The sequence below is a fragment of the Eptesicus fuscus genome, chromosome 4, assembly GCF_027574615.1.
Source record: "Eptesicus fuscus isolate TK198812 chromosome 4, DD_ASM_mEF_20220401, whole genome shotgun sequence".
NCBI classification, from domain to species: Eukaryota; Metazoa; Chordata; class Mammalia; order Chiroptera; family Vespertilionidae; genus Eptesicus; species Eptesicus fuscus.
The window spans coordinates 30,854,904-30,874,419 of NC_072476.1; the positions used below are offsets into that span (position 1 = coordinate 30,854,904).

Consider the following 19,516-nt stretch of genomic DNA (forward strand, 5'->3'; position numbering starts at 1 on the left):
GGTTCTGCCAAGACTCTACATGGTCACAGCTGAAGGAAAGGCATTTGGGAAGACAGGGCCCTCCTCCTGTTCCAAACTGTGGACACGGGAGCTCCGCAGCCCGCATCTACGTGGTGTTTTACATTCATTGAAGCCCCGCCCGGTCGGTCCGCTCTGGCGCGGGGAGCCCTGCGGCCCCGCCCCGCGGAGCGACCTACTGGGACCCGGGGGCAGGGCGATGCTAATGAGGGCCGGCTGCCCCCGCAGCCCGGCCGGCGGCTCCAGCGAGCCCAGGCGAGGCGACCGCCGCCATGGCCACGGCCGGGGCGCTGGCAGGTCTGGCCGCGGGTTTGCAGGGCCCACGGGGTGTCCCCGGCGCGGACTCGGACTCAGACACAGACTCGGAGGACCCGAGCACCCGCCGCAGCGCGGGCGGGCGGCTGCGCTCGCAGGTCATCCACAGCGGTCACTTCATGGTGTCGTCGCCGCACAGCGACTCGCTGACCCGGCGGCGGGACCAGGAGGGGCCCGTGGGGCTCGCCGACTTCGGGCCGCGCAGCATCGACCCCACACTCACCCGCCTCTTCGAGTGCATGAGCCTGGCCTACAGGTGAGGGCGGCTCCGGGACCCGACGGCCTCGGCCCTCCAGGCGGGACCGCACGCCGAGGCCCCGGACACCCGACCCGGTCCCGAGCCCTGGTCCCCGACTGCTCTCGGAGACTCCGGCCACATCCTGGACACCCTCTCCCTCCGCCCCCGAGCGTCCTCTGACCCTGGCCCCCCCTGCTGATCTCCGTCGGGCCTGCGTGCCTTCCGGCTCCCATCCTCACGCCCATCGCTCTGCGCAGGGCGCAGACCTCCACCTCCGTCGGCCCACCGCGGGGCCCCCTCCCCATCCCCACTCCTCTGCCCCCAAAGAAATGCCAGAGAATCCCTCGCGCTCCTGGGATCCTAGGCCATCCTGCCACTCCCACCCTCCACCCGGGGGCCACTCCACGCGGCCTCCCTGGCACCCCGGCCCACACCCACTCCGTTCCTGCGCCCTCGCCGTACGCCTGGCGTCCGTGGTTGTCCCAATTCATAGCCAATTGTCGATTGAAACCCAGTCTCTCGTCCTGCACAGCCCCCACCCTCATTGCTGGGGCACCTGTTTTTGATCTGCCTGGTCGAGGGTGGCTGGAGAGGGTGCCCCAGGCGGACCCAAGGGGGCGCCGCTCGCAAAGGTTCCCCGCTGTCGCCGGGCAGGGGGTGCTGCGAGCCGGAGGGGCTGATGCCGGGAGGCCTGGGCTCGCCTACCCGGTCTCTGAGAGGCTGAGCGCCTAGTCCTGCCTAGGACCCCTGCTTGGCGCTTTTCGGAGCGCGCCGGCCGCCCAGCTCCAACTCCAAGCCTGTGTCCCAGGGGAGGGCGCGAACCCGGGTCCCGGTCCAGTGCCCTGGAGCAAAGTTCCCGGGAGCTGAGAGGCCAGGATAAATTATCAACCCAAAACCGTACGGGATAAAGGAGGGGCGGGCGGTCGGCCGGCTTTGATCTTTTCTCTGCAAAGATTCCGCTTCCTCCGAGACACTCCTCCCCTTCAGAGAACTGTTGTCTACTGATGGGCACTGGCTGCTCTGACCCGGAGCCGGAGCTGGGGTGGGAACTGCGGGGGAGTGTTGCCCACTCCCAACAGCTGCCTCGCAGCCGCGACCCCATTGGCTGGAGGCGTTGTAACCTTGGCCCTCAAGCTCTGGCCCCGGGCCCGGGTCATGTTGCAACCTGACCGTCTCAGGCGCCAGACCAATGTGGAAAGTTCAAATTCCCATCCCTCCCCCCAACCCCCCACTCCCACCCTCATATCACACACCGCCTGAGCAGGCCATCTAAGGTCCTAGTACACCAGGTGCGGGCACCCCTCCTCCCCAGGCTCCCTCAGGGTCCCCCCCCCCCCCAATTTCTCACCCATTCTTAACTTCAGCTTCCCAGGTTATATTACACACACCTCTCTATCTGGGCTGGCTAGCACCCACCCCTAACCCCAGACCATGGGTGACCAAAAGGGGAGGTTCAGAGGAGGTGGCAAGGTAGGGAGCAGAAAAAAAAAAAAAAAAAGGTAGGGAGCAGAGCACATTCCAAGAACTGCCCCCACTGAGAGGCTGACTGAAAGCTGGTGTGACTCCAGTCTGGGGCAGCTGGGATGGAGAGAGCTGTGCTTCCTCCCTAAACAACCAGAAGATTCCCTCCCTCAGGCTGCCCTGGTTGGCCTTATGCTCCAGGGATGGAAGTGGAGCCTTTGGGTTCCCCCATTTGGTAGAGAGAAAAACTGAGGCTCCGATTGGGATTGTGTTTTAGCCCTTTAGACTCCTAATTATTGGGGCTCCCTGGAGGGAGAGAACTGGGGAAGCAATCTCTAGGTCCTAAAGTCTATGGTGTCCCAAGAGAGTGAGTGGATGGGAAGATGGGAAGTGACAGCAAGGCAATGGGTCCAGAGGTGTTGGGAGGAACTGGCCAGCTTGACCCAGAGGAGAGCCTGTGGAAGCCTGGCTAGCTTTCACCCTCAGAAGGGCAGGGTGGGCGGAGAAAGGACTTTTCTAGGAGGAACCCCTTGTTCCATGGTTCTTTGGGTGGAAACTCCAGGGAGGCAGGTTCTGGAAGTCCCAAGCATACACTTTGTTCATGGTCAGAACCATGGAAAGAATGGCCTCAGGGACATGGGGGAGCAAGCAGGACCCTGTCTGGGAGACCATGTGTGGGAGTAGGGGGAACTGAACTAGGAGTTCTGTTCCCCATCCCCAAGATTTCCAGATTTTCTTCTGGTCATAAGAAGTCCTTGAACCCTGGCTTCAGGCTTTTTGCTCCAGGTTGCCCCCCACCCCCCACCCCCCACCCCAGAGCCAACAAGTTCAGCACAGACTTTCCTCCTGGGCTTAGATTTTGTCACTGTCTCATCTCCTCTAGTGTTACCTGGCCACAACACTATAACCTCAGAAAGAGGAAAGGCAGGCAGGCCAGAGGTGGGGCACTGGGTGACCAGAGTGGGCTGGGAGGTTGCTGGGATACAGGCAGGGGCAATAAACTCAGGAGCCCCCCCCACAGCCCCCCAGTTGCCACAAAAGAAGCTGGCCCAAGATGTGTCTGAGTACTCTCCCATTTCTCCAGACAGATGGTGTTTGTCTAACTTAGGAGGGAGGGGGCCAGCCAGCGGGCCTGTGCGCTTGGGTTATGTACTCTATTTGGGTAATGAGGCCTGATGTGCCCTAGGGTGGCAGTCCACCGCTCTCCCTATTCCAAAGCAAACACAGGAGCTTGGAGACCAAAGAGGAGAGGAGACCCAGCGACCTGTGCACCCAAGGGGTTATAGGAGTCAGACTGCCACCTACCTGTCCCTTACCCCCTGGATTAGAGCGAGGCCCCTCCACAGAGCAGGCCTGGTGTTCTGAAAGACTAAGACTAAGCCTTGAGGCCTCAGCCTTCTATGTGAAAAAGGGTTGGATAAGGTGGGCCAGAAGGGACTGGTATACAACCCTGGCTTGTGGACCATGAGGAGGCAGGGACGAGCAGGGGTCTAAGACCCTGAACATCTTGACCTCCTAGGTCAGCTCCCTGGAGGTGGCAAACTTGGCCTGTGCCCAGAGGACCCTGAGAGGCAAGCTCCTCATCTGTGAAGAGCCTTTTCATCTCATGAATCTAATTGACTGCTAGGGTTCAGTTTAGGGTCAGGATGCTGCCTCCCCGCTGCTCACCACTCCATCATCCTAGATGCCTTCCTTTGGATCTGAATGGTATTGTCTTGGGCACACCCCTGAGGAGGGGCATACCTTCCAGCTTAGTCCAGATTGCCATTCTAGGATTTGGGGCTGGGCAGATACCAGAAGGGCAATGAAAAGGCAGTGGCTGGCTGCTTGGAGGCCACCTCTGGTGAAGAGGCTTCCTCTCCTTGCCAGACAAACCTTACCCATCCTCTTGACCTAGGGAGCCAGCAAGACTGGAAAAAAAAAAAGCCACAGGCCTGGGTGAGTCTCTGCCACGTGATCTTGGGTATGTCCCTCTCCCTTCCTGATCCTCAGTTTCCTTCAGTAACAACTGTATCTAGCTGGCCTACAAGACAGCTGCTTGTAAGGCCACTGGGTAGTATTATGAAGATTAAGCTGATAAACAGGCTCCAGTCCTGGCTCTGGTTCTGGTAGTAGATTAACAAGCAGATCTCACAAAGAACACAAGGTCCCCTAGTGGGGACCTGGGAGGGTATTTTATTACTTTTTTTGTTAATCTTCACCTGGGGATATTTTTCCATTGATTTTTAGAGTGGAAAGGAGGAGGAGAAACAGAGAAACATTGATGTGAGAGAGACACATCAATCGGTTGCCTCCCTCACACACCCCAAGGCCAGGGATCGAGGTAAGTGCCCTTGACCAGCATTGAACCTGGGACCCTTCAGTCCGTGGGCCTATGCTCTATCCTCTGATCCAAACCGGCTGGGGCTGAGAGGGTACTTTAAAGCCTGACTTTCAAGGTAGGAATTTCAGGCAGGTTACAGTGAGGGGCAGGGTTTGAGAGGGTCCCTCAGATTGCCCACCATAGGTGAGTGCCTAGTGCTTGTGTACAGCCAGCCTCTGCAGAAGCCCCTTTCCCCACCCTCAGCCCTAACCCAGCCCTCTCCCTCTGACAGTGGTAAGCTGGTGTCTCCCAAGTGGAAGAATTTCAAAGGTCTCAAGCTGCTCTGCCGAGACAAGATCCGCCTCAACAACGCCATCTGGAGAGCCTGGTATATCCAGTGTGAGTGGGTACCATGGGCCTTCCCAGCCCAAGGGCTGTGGGAGGGGGTGGGGGGTGGGAAATGGCTACCCGGGAATCCCAGCTTGCACCAACAGAGTGTTTTGGGAGTATCAGCACAAGCACCCCTGAACAGCTTCTGACCCCCAGAGAGTCTTGGGGAATGACCCTGGCATCCTAAGGGTGCTCTCCATTGTAGAGTTGGGCACAACAGAAGTCACCCCTTGGAAGTCCTAAGTTGGCCTGAGATTTGGGAAACCGTTCAAGACTCATTCTGCATCCCAGTAGTGTAGTCAGGTGCTTCAAATGCCAGGTTAGAAAGAAGTGTTAGACACTGTCTGGGCCAATTCCATCACTTTGCAAAGGATCCTGCATGGGTCTCTTCCAGCCTTTCGTTAAAGTCCTTACTGAGCTCCCACCAAGTGACCCCATGGAGATTTGGGGGGACAGGGCCCAGAGAGGCCACGTGGTAGAGTCGAAGGACTCCAGAATTACTCAGAGCTGGTTTCCCACCCTGTTCCTGTCACTTGCTGGCTGTGTGACTGCAGGCAAGTTGTCTAAGCTCTCTGAACCTATTTCCTCATTTATAAAATGAGGCCAATAGCCCTACTTTTCATGGTTGGTGTGGGGATAACGGGTATGAACAAGCCTGGCACAAAGTGCTCAGTAAATGATAGTTGAACCCTTGAGATCACAGTCATCCATTTGGGGATATAAGACCGCTTCTCCTTCCCCCTGGCAGGACAGCAGAGGCTGAGAAATATCAGACTAGTTGGCCCCGTGTTGGGACCTTGTCCAGCTTAGTTAGGTCCTGCTGCAGGACCAAAGGCTGTGCTGAGCTGGGAACACACAGCCCAGGAGGAACCAGTATTCTCTATACTGGCCCCACGAGATTCCACCTAAATAGAGAGAGTGTGTGTTTTGGTTATTATTCATCTGTGTGCCCAGCACTTCCCTAAATCACCTTATTTGAGGTTTCCTAGCATCCCTGAGAGATAGGTATTATTACCCCCATGTTATACATGAGCACGTGAGGCCCAAAATGCAAGTGACTTGTTCAGGGCCACGGAGCATAAAAGGAGCAGAGCTGTAGCTGGGAAGTCCAGGGCTCTCCAACTCCGAGCCCAGTGCTCCTTTTATTGAATCCTGCTGACTGGCTTCCAGTCCTCACCTGAGAATGGGCCTGACCAAACCAGGGAGCTGATAGACCAGGGGAATCAGTATCACTGTCTGTCTCCCCTTTTCTACAAAGCTGGATGGGGTGCAAACCCGGGGTCCTCACCCAGACAGACTGTGGTCTCCAGCTGTTGTACAAGTTGTTAGAAGGACCCCAAGTTCTGAGTCATACAAAGGTGGGTTTGACAAGTTCTAGTATGCCCCGCTATGTGAACTTTGCAAAGTCCCCAGCCTCCCCTAACCGAAGCTTGCTCATCTGTAAGGTAGGCATGATATTAGGTCTTACTGCTGAGGTCTGCTGTGAGTTTTCAATGTGATCACATCTCAGCACCAGGCAGTCACACACAAGGGCTCCCTGAGAGCAAACCCTGGGGTCTATCTCTATTGTTGTGATAACAGCAAGAGCATAGACAGGCAGAGAACAAGTGTCAGGGCTCCTCCTCCTCCCTGAGCACCGAAGACGTGGAGGTGGGCTTCAGAAAACGGAGAGGGGGGAAATGACTGCTGGAGGGCTGCCTGGCTCATCCCCCAGGCACCTGCCACACCCCTCTGCAGGCTCCTGGCCTCCAGAACCCCTTCTTTTCCCCAAACTCATCTCGGTTTCCTCTGAACTCCCAGAGCACTGTGCCCCTTTCATGGGCAGAATCTCCACCTGGCATTAGCTCATGCTATGTGTGTGCTTTCCTCATCTCGACCACCAAGCTGTGAGCACCCTGAGTCATCCCTGGATTCTGACCCAGCTAGTATCCCAGCATAGGTGCAGGGGCTAGGTTGCTGCATGAATGGATGAATTTCTCATTGTTAAATAAAGCCTGCCCCACCTCCAGGTCACTGCCCTTTTGTCCAGAGCACAGTGTCCCTGGGTGGGGGAGGAGAGAGTAGACCGGGCCTGCTCAGCCCTGACTCCCTGGGGGCCCTGGGCAAACTTACTCTTTTCTACTGCTCATTTCCTCATCTGGAAAGCCAGGGACAGGTGCTTTTTGAGACCCTTATACCCCTGGAGTCCACATACTTAAGGGCTTTCCTTTTGTCTTCTGTCCAAGCAGGCTCAGCAATCCTCCTCAATCTCATAGGGATCATATTGGAGAACGTCCTTTAAGTCAGAACTTTGTTGACGGTCCCAAGAAATGTCATGTTCAGGTGATCCCCCTCCTCTGTGTCAATTGTCCCAGAGGAACTTCACTCAGGGCTTCGGCAGGACGGGCCCCCACAGACACCCCTGAAGTCCTTTGTGTCAAGAATATTAGGAAAAGTCACTGCTCAGGGTTTCGAAGTCCTTCTGTGTGCCAACCTCTGTGTCAGATGCAGGGATTCTGGGCTAAAGGGCACAACTCCTGCTTGCACTTCCAGCGGGGAGGCCAGCATTCAGAGAAATGGCTGAGGCAGGTGAAGATGGAGGCAGGCATCACCAGGGTGGTTCAGAGGAGGGGAGGTTTTCTGGAAGAGGAGCTGCTCTGGGCAATCAAGGGAGGGGCTTTCCATGTAGAATAAAACCAGAGGGTAGTCTGTGAGGGCAGGAGCTGCTTGGCTTCCAGGTGGGGCATTAAGGAGACAGGAAGGCAGGAAAAGCAGTGGAACTAGACCTGGAGGGCTTGGAAGCCACTCAGGGGTGTGGACTTCATCATGGAGGTTTAGGGAGCCCTGGAGGGGTTCAGGCCTGAACTGCGCTTTAGGAAGAATTGACCTGGCCGCAGCAGGAAGTGGGCTAGAGAGTGTGAGACTGGAGTCAGAGAGGTCTAGGTGAGAAATGACAACAGACCAGCGGGTTACAGTGAGAGTACGGGAGGGGGGAGGGAACACTGGAAGCAATGTCACACATCCTCGGGATTGAGATGGCTAGTCCACGGATTAAACAGGAACTGGGAGTCAGTGCTGGCAGTCCAGAGGAGGCACGGGCTGGAGAGGGAATGTCCCAGACATCTGAGAGTGACACGTTTTGGGACATCCTAGGGTAGGGTCCCTAGCAACTGGGGAATGGGTCTGAAGCTGGAAAGGGGCAGGATGAGCGTGATTGGGAGGTGGCCTTGGGGGCAGATGCTGAGAACAGAGGTGAAGATGGGACTGGGAGGTACACAAGTGAAGGTGGCAAGTGACATGCTTGTTCTAGAGTTTGAAGGAAAGCAAAAGGGTTAGCTTGTTGGGTACCTTAGGGAAGGAAAAGTTTGGGAGGTAAAGGAGAACCTGGAATGTGTTTAGAGGCAAAAAGAAAAGGGCATGAGAGAGATCAGCACTGGAGACAGGGAAGGGAGTGGAGGAGGTGAAAAGGGGGCTTGGGTAGGTGGCCTGAAGTGGACAAGGGGTGGTTCTCTGAGATCACATTGGGCAGTGCCAAGGAGCCCGAGGCAAGGGCCAAGGGCTCGGGGCCCTTGGCCTGCCAATCTGACCAGGATGTTCTAGAGGCCAATCTGACCAGGATGTTCTAGAGGCAGCTCACTCCCTGTGGCCCCAATCCCATTCAACAAGCATTGCTTTCACACCGACTGGGTTGGGTTAGTTTCAGAGGGTTGCACAGAAGAGGGAGATGAGGTCGTGCTAGAGAAGAAGGCAGGAAGGCTCCCTAGAGGAGGTGACACTGAATCTGAACATCGAAGGCAAGGCAGCCTTCCTAAGGGTGGCACCTGAGTCCCAGTCCTCTGGGGGTGAAAGATAAGGGAGCTGAGCACCCCTGACCTGGCTGGCCCCCTTCTTTAGATGTGGAGAGGAGGAAGAGCCCCGTTTGTGGCTTTGTGACCCCCCTGCAGGGGCCTGAGGCTGACGCGCATCGGAAACCGGAGGTAGGTGAGACTAAGGGGACCACCGCCCACCTGCCTCCTCACCAAACCCGGGCCCTCCCTCGGATCCCTCCCTGCACTGGGCGGGAGGGGCCGGCACAAGGGGATTGGGCGAGGGGTGAAATCAGTGCTACCCCTCGCTCTGAGCCCCCTCCCGGTCTTCCCCAGGCTGTTGTCCTGGAAGGAAATTACTGGAAGCGGCGCATCGAGGTGGTGATGCGCGAGTACCACAAGTGGCGCATCTACTACAAGAAACGGGTCAGTGGGGACCCCGGGGGAAGCGCCAGACTTTTCCCCTGCCGGTGCTGGCCACTGCTGCTCTGGGAAGAGCCCAAGGAGGAGCTCCCGCCCTCCGTTAAGACCCAGGCTGACAGCGCCACCGTGTGGCCATAGGATCTTCTCGCAGTCTCCTTACTTCCCCGGGAGGAGGAGCTCCTGAAGGGAAGTGGGGGTCCCTTTGATTTGGTGGAGCTTCTGAGTAGAGGAGGCCTTGGCTGGGCGTGATGGAGGAGGGGCAAGAAATCCAGTGTCCACGTCTGTGTGTCCCTGCAGCTCCGAAAGTCCAGCAGGGAAGGGGACCTCCTGGCCCCAAAGCAGGTGGGTGTTCCCTGGACCCGGAGAATTTACAGAGTCCCTCTGGGTGGGCAAGGCAGTGGCGAAGGGGGGAGGTGGGAGGGTGGAACATGAGGGAAGACCCTAAACATAAGGCATGGCCTCTGTCCTCTGGCTGATGAATTGAGCCCTTCTCACCTGGCAGCAGTGGTGGGAAAACCCTAAGGCTCTGGTTGACTGAGCAAGTGGTGGGGAGGCATGGGGGAATAAAGGGTCCTAAAAACTACCCTGTGATCCCTGGCGGGAACAAGTATAGGAGGCAGGAGGCGGCACCCTTATCTCCCGATCTAGCTCCTATGGGCAGTTGTTAGAGGCCGATGGGGTGACCCTCGTCTTCCAGGCAGTAAACTGGGTCCACCAGGGAGAGGTGAGGACTGTGCAAAGGGAGGCCGTCTGGCTGGCTGACGACTTCATCCCCCAGGCAGGGGGTGATAGGGAAGGGCCGGGGGAAGTGGGAGACCCCTGTGTCCCCAGTCTAGGGAGGAGCAGGAGCAGTGGAGCCCTCAGGCTGCTACTGCTGGCTTTGTCTCCCTAGGTGGAAGGGGGATGGCAGCCACCAGAGCGATGGTGCGAGCAGCTCTTCTCCAGCGTGGTGCCTGTGCTGCTGGGGGCCCCAGAGGAGGACCCCGGTGGGCGGCAGCTTCTGGACCTCGATTGCTTTTTGTCCGACATCTCTGACACGCTCTTCACCATGACTCAGCCCAGCCCCACATCCCTGCAGCTGCCCCCCGAGGACGGTGAGGGCCTGTACCCAGGAAAGGAGGCCTGTGAGAATCCAGGCAGCCAAGGGAGGGTGGCCGGGGACAGCTGTCCCCATTCCACCCTTCCTGCTGCTCCTGACATCACCACTGCCCCCTGCAGCCTACGTTGGCAATGCTGACATGATCCAGCCGGAACTGACACCTCTGCAGCCCAGCCTGGATGACTTTATGGAGACCTCAGGTGGGGCACGCCCCTCCCCTGGAGTGGAAGGGCAGGGTCAGCAGGAGAGCCCCAGGTTGACTTCAGGCCAGTTCTATGCCCCTCTGGGAGGGCAGATGGTCCGAGTGACTTCTGAGGGATTTTCCTGGTGTCCCTTTGTCTGGCCGTGGGGTGAAGCTGGTGTGGCCTTAGGTGAGAGCAGGGCCAGACCTCGGTAGGGATCAGGGGACCAGGGTCATTGAAGCTTCAGACTCTGGGAGCTGCCAGGAAAGCAGTGGATGCTGGCACTCTCTCAGGGGAGAGAGGGACTGTGATTTGTTTGAATCTATTTATTTACATAATTCATTAAAAAAACCTATTTATTAAAGAACATTTCAAACACACAAACAGAGAGTTCAATAAATCCTCATGTAACTATCACTGATTTCAACATTTATCAAACCTTGGTCAGTCTTATTTTATCTAGACCTCACCCACTTCTCTCCTCCTATGTTATTTTGAAGAAAATTTCAGGAATTATATCTGGTAAAGCATTTTTTTTTTTTAAGTTGTATGTTTCCCTGACCCCCCTCTGACCCCCAGGGCCACCAGGTCACAAGAGTATGTTCTTCCAGAGATGCTCATGTCTATATAAAATAAGCACGCACAATAGACTCTTCCTCACATTGCTTCTCTTCACTTAGCTGTAGATCCTGGGGACTGACCCTGATATTCAGACATTTAGGGGCCTTCATAGCCATTTAGTGATCAGGTAGACATCGGGTCTCAGCCAAGGCCTAGGGGGGCAGAAAGGGCACTCCTGGGATAAAGACTTAGCTTCGGTGACCCCCTCCAATCCTTCCCCACAGGGTCCCGGGCCTATCAGTCAAGAGGTGGAGGCCTATAGGGCGGGGACTAGGGAATGAGGAACCACCCCCACCCCTGCCTCAGCTCTGGACAGGGGTGGGGGCTGAGGGGGCAGAAGTGTTGATGGCAGTGCCCTGGGAGCAGACCAGCCTGGGAGGGCAGCCGCCCTGTCTGGGCACACAGACCCCTGCCACAGGTAGGAGCTCAACTGCCCCCACCCTGGGATCTGGGCAAAACCTGGGGCCGGGAAATGACTTCTCTCAGCCTAGGGTGGCTACTGGGGGGGGGGGGGGGCAGGAGAGCAAGTATGGGTAGCCTATGGTAAGGGATGTCATGCAGAAGAGGTGGCTATGTGGCCCCCTCTAGTGCTCTGTGCGCTTGGAAGGCAAGGAGCACTGGGGTTACCGTGGCTGCGCTGTGATTGTCTCCAAGAGCTCCTCCCTGGAAAGGAAACCCATGAGGGGGCTGGTGAGGGGCGGGTTCAGTGAGGGTAAGGGGCTTGGTGAGGGGTGCTCAGAGAAGGAAAGGGTGCTTGGATGAGAGAGGGGTTCGGAGAGAGGATGGTAGGTCAGTGGAGGGAACCAAGGCTAGGGAGGGACTCAGTGGGTGGCTAGGGCTAGCAAGCAGCTTCTCTCGAGGCTGGGTGGGGACAGGCCCACAATCTCAGATAAGGGGGTAGTGGTGACTCAGTGATGAGTTGGGCTCGCAGCTCCATGAGGCCTGCCAAGCCCTGTGGAGACAGCAACAGCATATGGCGCAGGGACTGCTCTGTGGCCCTCAGCATCCTGGGGCCAGGCCCAGGTCAAGGCTGGTTCTAGAGCCCAGGCTTCGAGGGGTGTAGTGAGAAGACCTATGGGCCCTGGGGGCTGGGGAATGGAGGACCAGTGATTGCTCACCCTCTGCCACCCAGTCGTTCATTGAAAGGAGGCAGCAGGACAGTAAGAATATCTCTTATGACTGTGTGGCCAAGAAAACACACACACACACACACACACACACACACACACACACACACACAGACATGGGCACAGGGCAGATATGCACACACCAAGCACCTTACATCAGGGCAGGTACACACAGACTTACAGCTACAGACAGTGGGACAGACAGGGAGGGAGACAGATGCTGCCTGAGACCATGCACTGATTTGCGGAGCCAGCTGCCCTGTCACATGTGAGTCCCAGAGTCACAAGAGATGTGCACACAGGTTTGACCCCCAACAGGCTCAAGATTTGGTGTGGTCTTCTCTGTCTCATTCCTGGGTCTCCTTTAAGGGGGCCTTCGGGGGAGAGGCCTTACTAGCTCCCTTGGCTGGGGGGCTGGGGCCCACCCAAGGTCAGTGGGGTCGGGTCTGACCAGACAAGGAGGCCTTGAAAGCTGGTGCAGACTGAAAGCTGACCAGGGTCAGAGAAAGGTGCCCGGAAGGGAGCGGGTGGGCAGGCGGCACCCATGCCCGGGATGTGGTTAGGCCACAGGCAGCTGCTTCCCAAAACCAGAATAGCCTGGGGCTTACACAATCCGCACCTCAAACAATCTGACTGCCCCCCACCCCCAGTTCTTCTTGGCTTTCCAGAACCCCTCACTCCAGCCCCCTCTCTGAGCCCATCCTCTGACCCCTGCTATCACCCCCTTAGCTCCTTCACCCAACTCCTGGATTCTACTATTGAGGTCCCATTTGTTGACCTTCCAGCAAACCTTGTCCCAGACACACTGACCTCCTGACCCCTCTTACCCCTAACTCACCTCTTGAACTTGAGTCACTCTGGGGCTCCTCCCTTGGACCTCGCCCCTTCCCCTCTCTGACACACTCTGTTACCCTCCCCCACTTCAAGTTCCCCAGCAGGGCTGGTAACGGGAGCAGACAAAGGGAGGCCCAGCCCTGGGGATGGGAAGGGGGGGCCTCATGAGCCAAGTGTGGTGCTTTGTTGGAGGGCTATTTCCGAGGTCCTGCTCACAACCCTGCACAGTCCCCTGCTGTCTCCCACTCAGGCCCATCCCACCCGGGCCCATGTTGCTGCTTCCCCTGAGTGAGACAGAAACTCTCCCAGTTTCACAATCTCCTGTGGAAGCCCCCCCTTCCCCCCTGTCCCAGCCCAGCCTGGGGACAGGGCACGAGGCCCGCTCTCCTCCCACAGCTTCCAGCTGCCACGGCCTTAGCCCTAACTGCTGCCACCCTGTGTGTCTGAATTACAGATTTCTTCACCAACTACCGCCCCCCTCAGACAGCCACGCCTTCAAACTTCCTGGAGCCCCCCAGCTTCAGTCCCATGGCTGACTCCCTTTTCAGCAGTGGGATCCTGGGCTCAGAGGTGCCCCCTGCCTCCTCGGGCATGACCCACCTCTCAGGGCATAACCACCAGCAGGTGAGTTCAACCCACCCCGCCCAGCCCTACCTAGCTCGCCTGCCCACGTCCAGGAGGTATTCTGGGTACTTTCTGAGGGCCCAGTCCTGTGCTTGTTTGGTCCACTGGGTGAGACTGGAGGGGAGAACGATCCTGGGAGGGTGCCGTTCAGCTGGAGAGGAAAGCTCCTCATGAAGCAGAACTGACAAGATGGCTGCGGGGAGTCAGGCCGAGGGCAGGAGGAGCATGGAGCAGGCACCACCACGGGCCGGGGTGCCATGGAAGGTTTCCAGGAGGGCGGGGAGTTCGGGGCCTTAGTGTCCAGTTCAGGTATGGACAGAAGAGACCAGTAGAGGGCACGTCAGATGGGAGGAGAAGCTCAAACGCATGCCTGGAGGCCGAAAACTGGACATGTGTGTCTAGGAAACAGTGACTACCATTTGGGCTCAAGAACTCCCAGACCCAATTCGGATGTTGTCTCCCTGCTGCTTGGTTAGATGCCTTTCCCTCCTCCATCATGAGACTTTTCAGACACTGTTGTAGTTATTAGTGAGGGGTCTCTCTCCTGGAATAGACAGTGAGCTCCTTGCTGGAAGAGCTATGTCTTGCTCACCACTGCATCTTCCATACCTACCACTGTTCCAGCACATGAACAGCACTAGGTAAATGATTGCCCAATGATTGAGCAAGTGAGTGAATGAATGAGTGTACGGATGGATGGGTCTGTTGGTGAATGGATAGGCGGGTTGCAGATGGGGCTAGATACTTAAAAATGAGTTGGTGTATATATAGGTAGGTGAGTGGTTGGTTGGATGGATGGAGGAATTCATCGATGAAAGAATAGTTTGGTGGATCAATGAATGGGCTAGTAGGTGGATAAGTGGCTAGTCAATGTATGATGGATGAAGGAAGGAAGCGTAGATGGTTGGATGGATTGGTGAATAGGTTAGTACCTGGTGGGCTGGTAAAAAGATGAACTAGCTCATAGATGAGAGAATAAATAGGTAGGTGGATGGATGGATGGAAGAATGGATGCATAAATTAGTTGGTGAATGAATGGAAGGCCAGGAAGACTGATGCTCTTTCTCATGCCTAATTTATGCATAAATGTGTTCCACTCCCTACCCTCATTAGATTATAATTTCCCTGCTGTGTGGATTAAAGGGCAGGGATCATTTCTCTTATTTCTCCCAGTGCCCGGTCCAGAGCCAGGGCAGGAGGCTGCCTGGGAGGCTATAAAGGCCAGCTTTCTCCCCTGCTCTCTGTCTGTCCCCCCAACCAGGCTCGGAGAAGCTGCTCTGGCTCCCTGGACTCCAGTGTCTTCCTGAGCTCTGACTTCCACCTTTCTGAAGACCCCAAGCCTAAACTCCCTCCCTGTCCCACACCCCCACCCCTCCTCCAGTACCCTGCCCCTGCCAAAGGGCCTGGCCTGGAGCCCTGTCCCCTACCCCTCTTCCCTTCCATGGCTCCACCCCCTGCTGTGCTGCAAGAAGAGCCTCTCTTCTCTCCCAGATTCTCCTTCCCAACAGTTCCTCCTGCGTCAGGAGGGTCCCCACTGCCTGCTCCCACAACCTTCCCACCTACCCCACAGTCTGGCACAGGCCCTGCCCCCACCCACTTCCCCATGGACCTTCTATCCTCGGGGTATCCAGAGCCCCCATTTGGGCCTCACTTCACAATGTCCCAAGGTGTGCAGCCCAGAGGCAAGCCCCCTACCCCATCCCCTAGGGAGCGGAAGCCCAGCCCTCGGACCTTGGCCCCTGCCATTGCTGGGGGCAACAATTCCTGCCTCACACAGCTCCTCACAGCAGGTAAGATAGAAGGGGCAGGGTTGACAGAGTGTGAGATGGGAAGCAAATGTGGAAGCGGGGAGCCTATGGGTTCAGAGGGTAAAGGTTAAGGGGCAGACTCAGCTGGGGGGACAGGGTGGTGAGGAATTAAGGACATGAACCCTGAACCCGAAAGGGGTGTGGGCTATTAGGAGTGGAGGGATGGGGTCTTAGGAGATAACCCTGAGAGAACCGTCACAGTCTGCTTGTACACAGCCAAGCCTGAGCAAGCCCTGGAGCCACCTATTGTGTCCAACGCCCTCCTGCGGCCCCCAAAATCCCGGGTAAGATGGCAGACTCTGGGAGTGGAGGGGAGCCTCAGAGCTTCACCCCAACTCTCCATCCTTCTCTACCTGAGAGCTTCACCCCAACTCTCCACCCTTCTCTTCAGGAGACGGTCCCTGAATTCCCCTGCACCTTCCTTCCCCCGACTCCGGCCCCCACACCACCCCGGCCACCTCTGGGCCCGGCCACACTGGCCCTTCCCAGGCCCTTGATTGTCCCCAAAGTAGAGCGGCTGTCACCCCCAGCACCCAGCGGTAAAGAGGGGTTGCAGGGATTGGAGGACTCTAGGGGTTGGAGGGAGGGGAAGGAAGAAGGGGGGATTATATCTGGGGCCAGGACAAGAGGGACAGGTCAATGGGACCTTCTTTCCTGTGTTGGTCTGTCTGTGGGTCTGTCTGTCTCTGCCACAGGTGGTGAGCGGCGGCTGTCTGGGGAGCTTAACTCCATGCCGGGCCCAGGGACTATGAGTGTCCGAGTCTCTCCGCCTCAGCCCATTCTAAGCCGGGGTCGTCCAGACAAGGTGGCACTATCCCCTCACCCTAAGATCTCTTTGCTACCCTACGCCCTCCCACACTCCTTCCTAGGCTCACCCCACTTTTTGCCCCGCCCCCCCCCCAAGACTGAAAACCGGCGCATCACACACATATCTGCGGAGCAGAAGCGGCGCTTCAATATCAAGTTGGGATTTGACACCCTGCATGGGCTGGTGAGCACGCTGAACACCCAGCCCAGCCTCAAGGTGAGCCCCAACCTAGGCTGGTACCCCCTCTTCATGAACCCCCTACATAAGACCAAATCTCAGGACCCTCCAGATACCCAGTTGCCTCCTCCCGCCTCCCCAGTGCCTGAGTGGGTCCCAGCCCCTGACCCCACACTGGTGATGCCCACAGGTGAGCAAAGCAACGACACTGCAGAAGACGGCCGAGTACATCACCATGCTGCAGCAGGAGCGGGCGGCCTTGCAGGAGGAGGCCCAGCAGCTACGGGACCAGATTGAGGAGCTCAATGCTGCCATTAAGTAGGCAGAAACCTGCAGGTGCTGGGGCAAGGGGGGCCAGTTACTTGAATCTCAACCTCTGACCCTCTCCATGCCCCCAGCCTATGCCAGCAACAGCTGCCGGCCACTGGGGTGCCCATCACACACCAGCGTTTCGACCAGATGCGAGACATGTTTGATGACTATGTCCGGGCCCGCACACTGCACAACTGGAAGTTCTGGGTAGTATCCTCACTTTGCCAGTGGCTAGGTGAATGCTGCAGCCAGACCAGGTTGTGCCTGGCTGCAAGCTCAGCTTTACAGGGTCTCAGCAGGCAGGGTCTCAGAGCTGCTTCCAGGGGAAGAGACTCCAGTTCCAACCCCTCCTTCCAGGCCTTGGCATCTTGGCCAGCAGGATTGCCCAGTGATGGGCTGGGAGCAGAGGGAGGAGCCCCTGGGTGGGGTGGCCATAGCCCTGCCTACAGAAAGTCCCAAGGGAAGTTTGGGAGAATCTAAACTCTGAGTGGCATGAGCCGGCTGGACCCTAGGCAAGACATGGAATTGCTTACCCCCTTACCTAATCAAGCTCTTGACTGAGCCAGGGCAGGAATCCTAGGAATGTGGGTTAGTCCAGCCCAGAAGAAGGGCCATGATGGAGCTGAGGCAGTTAGCTGGGCAGGCCTTGGCAGAATGAGAGGGCGGCTGCAGTGGGGGTCCTTGGGGTTCAAGGCTTCACTGTCACCAGGCCTTTCCCCTGGTTTGGGCCAGATGTCAGGGCTACATGTGAAGTGGGTGAGGATACTGGCTGGACAACAGGCCTGTTCCTTGACCTGGGCCAGTTCAGCATCCTCATCCGACCTCTGTTTGAGTCCTTCAACGGGATGGTGTCCACGGCAAGCTTGCAGAGCCTCCGTCAGACCTCGTTGGCCTGGCTGGACCAGTACTGCTCCCTGCCTGCTCTCCGGCCAAGTACGTGAGCCACCTACCTGCCCAGTGGGATGTCCAGGCCTCAGGGCAGAGGATTCCACTCTGCTCAGACCCCAGGGGCAGCCTGCCTTCAAAAGAGCCTAGGGTTTTGGCCATCTCACCATGCTTTCTGGATGGTTCCCCAGCTTCCAAGACACTACAGACAGTCTAGCCAACCAGCATCTCCCCCTACCCTGTTGTCTTCAGCATCCAAGGGTAGGGCGCTGACCACAGAAGGCGTCTTTCTCTTTTCACAGCTGTCCTGAACTCTCTCCGCCAGCTGAGCACATCTACCAGTATCCTGACGGACCCAGGCTGTATACCTGAGCAAGCCACACGGGCAGTCACAGAGGGCAAACCATTATAGTGCTGACCAGACCCTGCCATTCACTCAGCTGCCTTGGGGACTACTTTCCTTGGACTCCAGACACAGCTTCTGGCACTCCCTTCCTGCCCCAGGCCCTGGTTGTCACCTTTCCTGAGAGTTAAGCAGGCCCCTAGCCTCTTCCCACCTCCTGGAAGTCAGAAAACACTGAGTTCCAGTGTCTGCTCTGCCAGTGACTACACTGTGACGTAGGGGACTCATACTCCATCTTTGGATCTCCATTTTCCAGTCAGCAAAATGAGGGTGAGGAAGGTTCAACCAGATGATGATCCCAAGGCTTAGCAGCTGTGATACTTGGGGTCTAAACTGGCAACTCAAGGAACTTGAAGGAGAGAATGGGAAGATGCTATTCCTCTGTCACTCCCACCTGCTCCCCAACAGGTATAGCACATGCCTCTGTTTCTGAGCAGAGAAGCAGAAAAGGGGGTTCTCTCTGTTCCTTCACTGGTAACCTGGGGGCGCTGCAGGATAGCATCCCTGGGTGGATGAAGCCTAGAAGTTCTGGTCCCAGGAGAGCACCAGCACGGGTGGTGGCCAAACCAAGGCAGGCATCGTGTGTGTGTGTGTGTGTGTGTGTGTGTGTGTGTGTGTGTGTGTGTGTGTGTTTTGTAGAGAATTCTTGACCAATAAAAACAAACTATCAGGGATGGTCAGCGTATCTTGCTCTGGAATGGAGAGTCGGTTGGCAGTAGGAGGTGGCTTCTGAGCTGGAGAGCCACTGCTGGAGGGCTCTGACTAGAGGCGGGACAAGATTTGATATTAACTTCTTCTGAACAGGATTCCTCTGAGTGCCAAGTTGAGAATAGGCCACCATGGGGCAATGGTGAGTGTAAGGCAGCCGGATTTAGGCTGTTGCTGTCAACCAGGCGGGACATGACACTCATCTCGGAAATCCTCCCTCCATGGCCAGGAGAGGGTTCATAGAGGCTCACTACTTTCCAAGGTGGAAGAGGGCAGAGCTGGGATCCAGGAGTGGGAGTGACAGGGCCATCCATCAGAACCATCCAGAAGGAGGACGTGCTGCTGCAGAGAGCAGTGTCGTCCCCAGGATGTGCAAGCAGACCCGATGGCCACTTGGCTGGGATGTCTTAGAAGGAACTGATACTTCAGATGGGAGTTGGGGTAAAAGACCCCAATACTTCATTGATCCTTTCATTGACCCATTGAACATTCCTGAGGGCCTGCTGTGAAGCAAGCGATGTCGTGGCTCTCGGGATTCTGTTCACTGCTGTACTCCTCTCATGGAGCTGACCATTCAGGCCTGGCAAGTTTGAATCCTCTCACATCTCAGAACTTCTGGAGGCATTTGCAGGAAATAAACACAGTCTTTCATGGGCTTTGCCCTTCTCATTCATATAGAATAATAACAATAACAATAACTGCATACCTATCCAGTGTTTACTGCATGCCAAGCTATTCTCAGGGCTTTATCCCTACTCAGTTAATTCCTACCATACCCACCTCTACAGGCCTGTTGTGAGGATTTGAGAGTAAATATAAGCCCTGGTCGAGTACCAGGTAGCTCAGTTGATTAGAGTGTCATCCCAAAACACCAAGGTTGCAGGTTCGATACCCAGTCAGGGCACATAGAAGAATCAACCAATGAATGCATAAATAACTGGAAAAACAAATTTCTCTATCTCTACCTCTCTCTCTCTCTCTCTCTCTCTCTCTCTC

The 19,516-nt window shown here is 56.6% G+C and overlaps 1 protein-coding gene across 1 annotated transcript; it reads left to right on the forward strand.

Annotated features, from left to right (window-relative positions):
- The first annotated feature begins 290 nt into the window (after positions 1-290).
- MLXIPL (MLX interacting protein like) lies at positions 291-18,421 on the forward strand. The gene is made up of 17 exons (XM_008141478.3): positions 291-589; positions 4,627-4,733; positions 8,598-8,680; positions 8,846-8,935; positions 9,230-9,274; positions 9,825-10,026; positions 10,151-10,231; positions 13,250-13,419; positions 14,681-15,209; positions 15,444-15,511; positions 15,619-15,766; positions 15,923-16,032; positions 16,132-16,251; positions 16,403-16,530; positions 16,611-16,734; positions 17,328-17,457; positions 17,712-18,421. The coding sequence occupies exons 1-17, from the start codon at positions 291-293 to the stop codon at positions 17,819-17,821; spliced, it is 2,544 nt and encodes an 847-aa protein (XP_008139700.2). The 3' UTR covers positions 17,822-18,421.
- The last annotated feature ends 1,095 nt before the right edge of the window (positions 18,422-19,516 follow it).

Excerpts from the sequence above, each read along its gene's own strand:
- MLXIPL (XM_008141478.3), top strand. The coding sequence starts at position 291 with ATGGCCACGGCCGGGGCGCTGGCAGGTCTGGCCGCGGGTTTGCAGGGC. Across the intron at positions 13,420-14,680 it reads CAGGGCATAACCACCAGCAG|GCTCGGAGAAGCTGCTCTGG; the intron begins GTGAGTTCAACC and ends CCCCCCAACCAG. Across the intron at positions 16,252-16,402 it reads ACACCCAGCCCAGCCTCAAG|GTGAGCAAAGCAACGACACT; the intron begins GTGAGCCCCAAC and ends TGATGCCCACAG.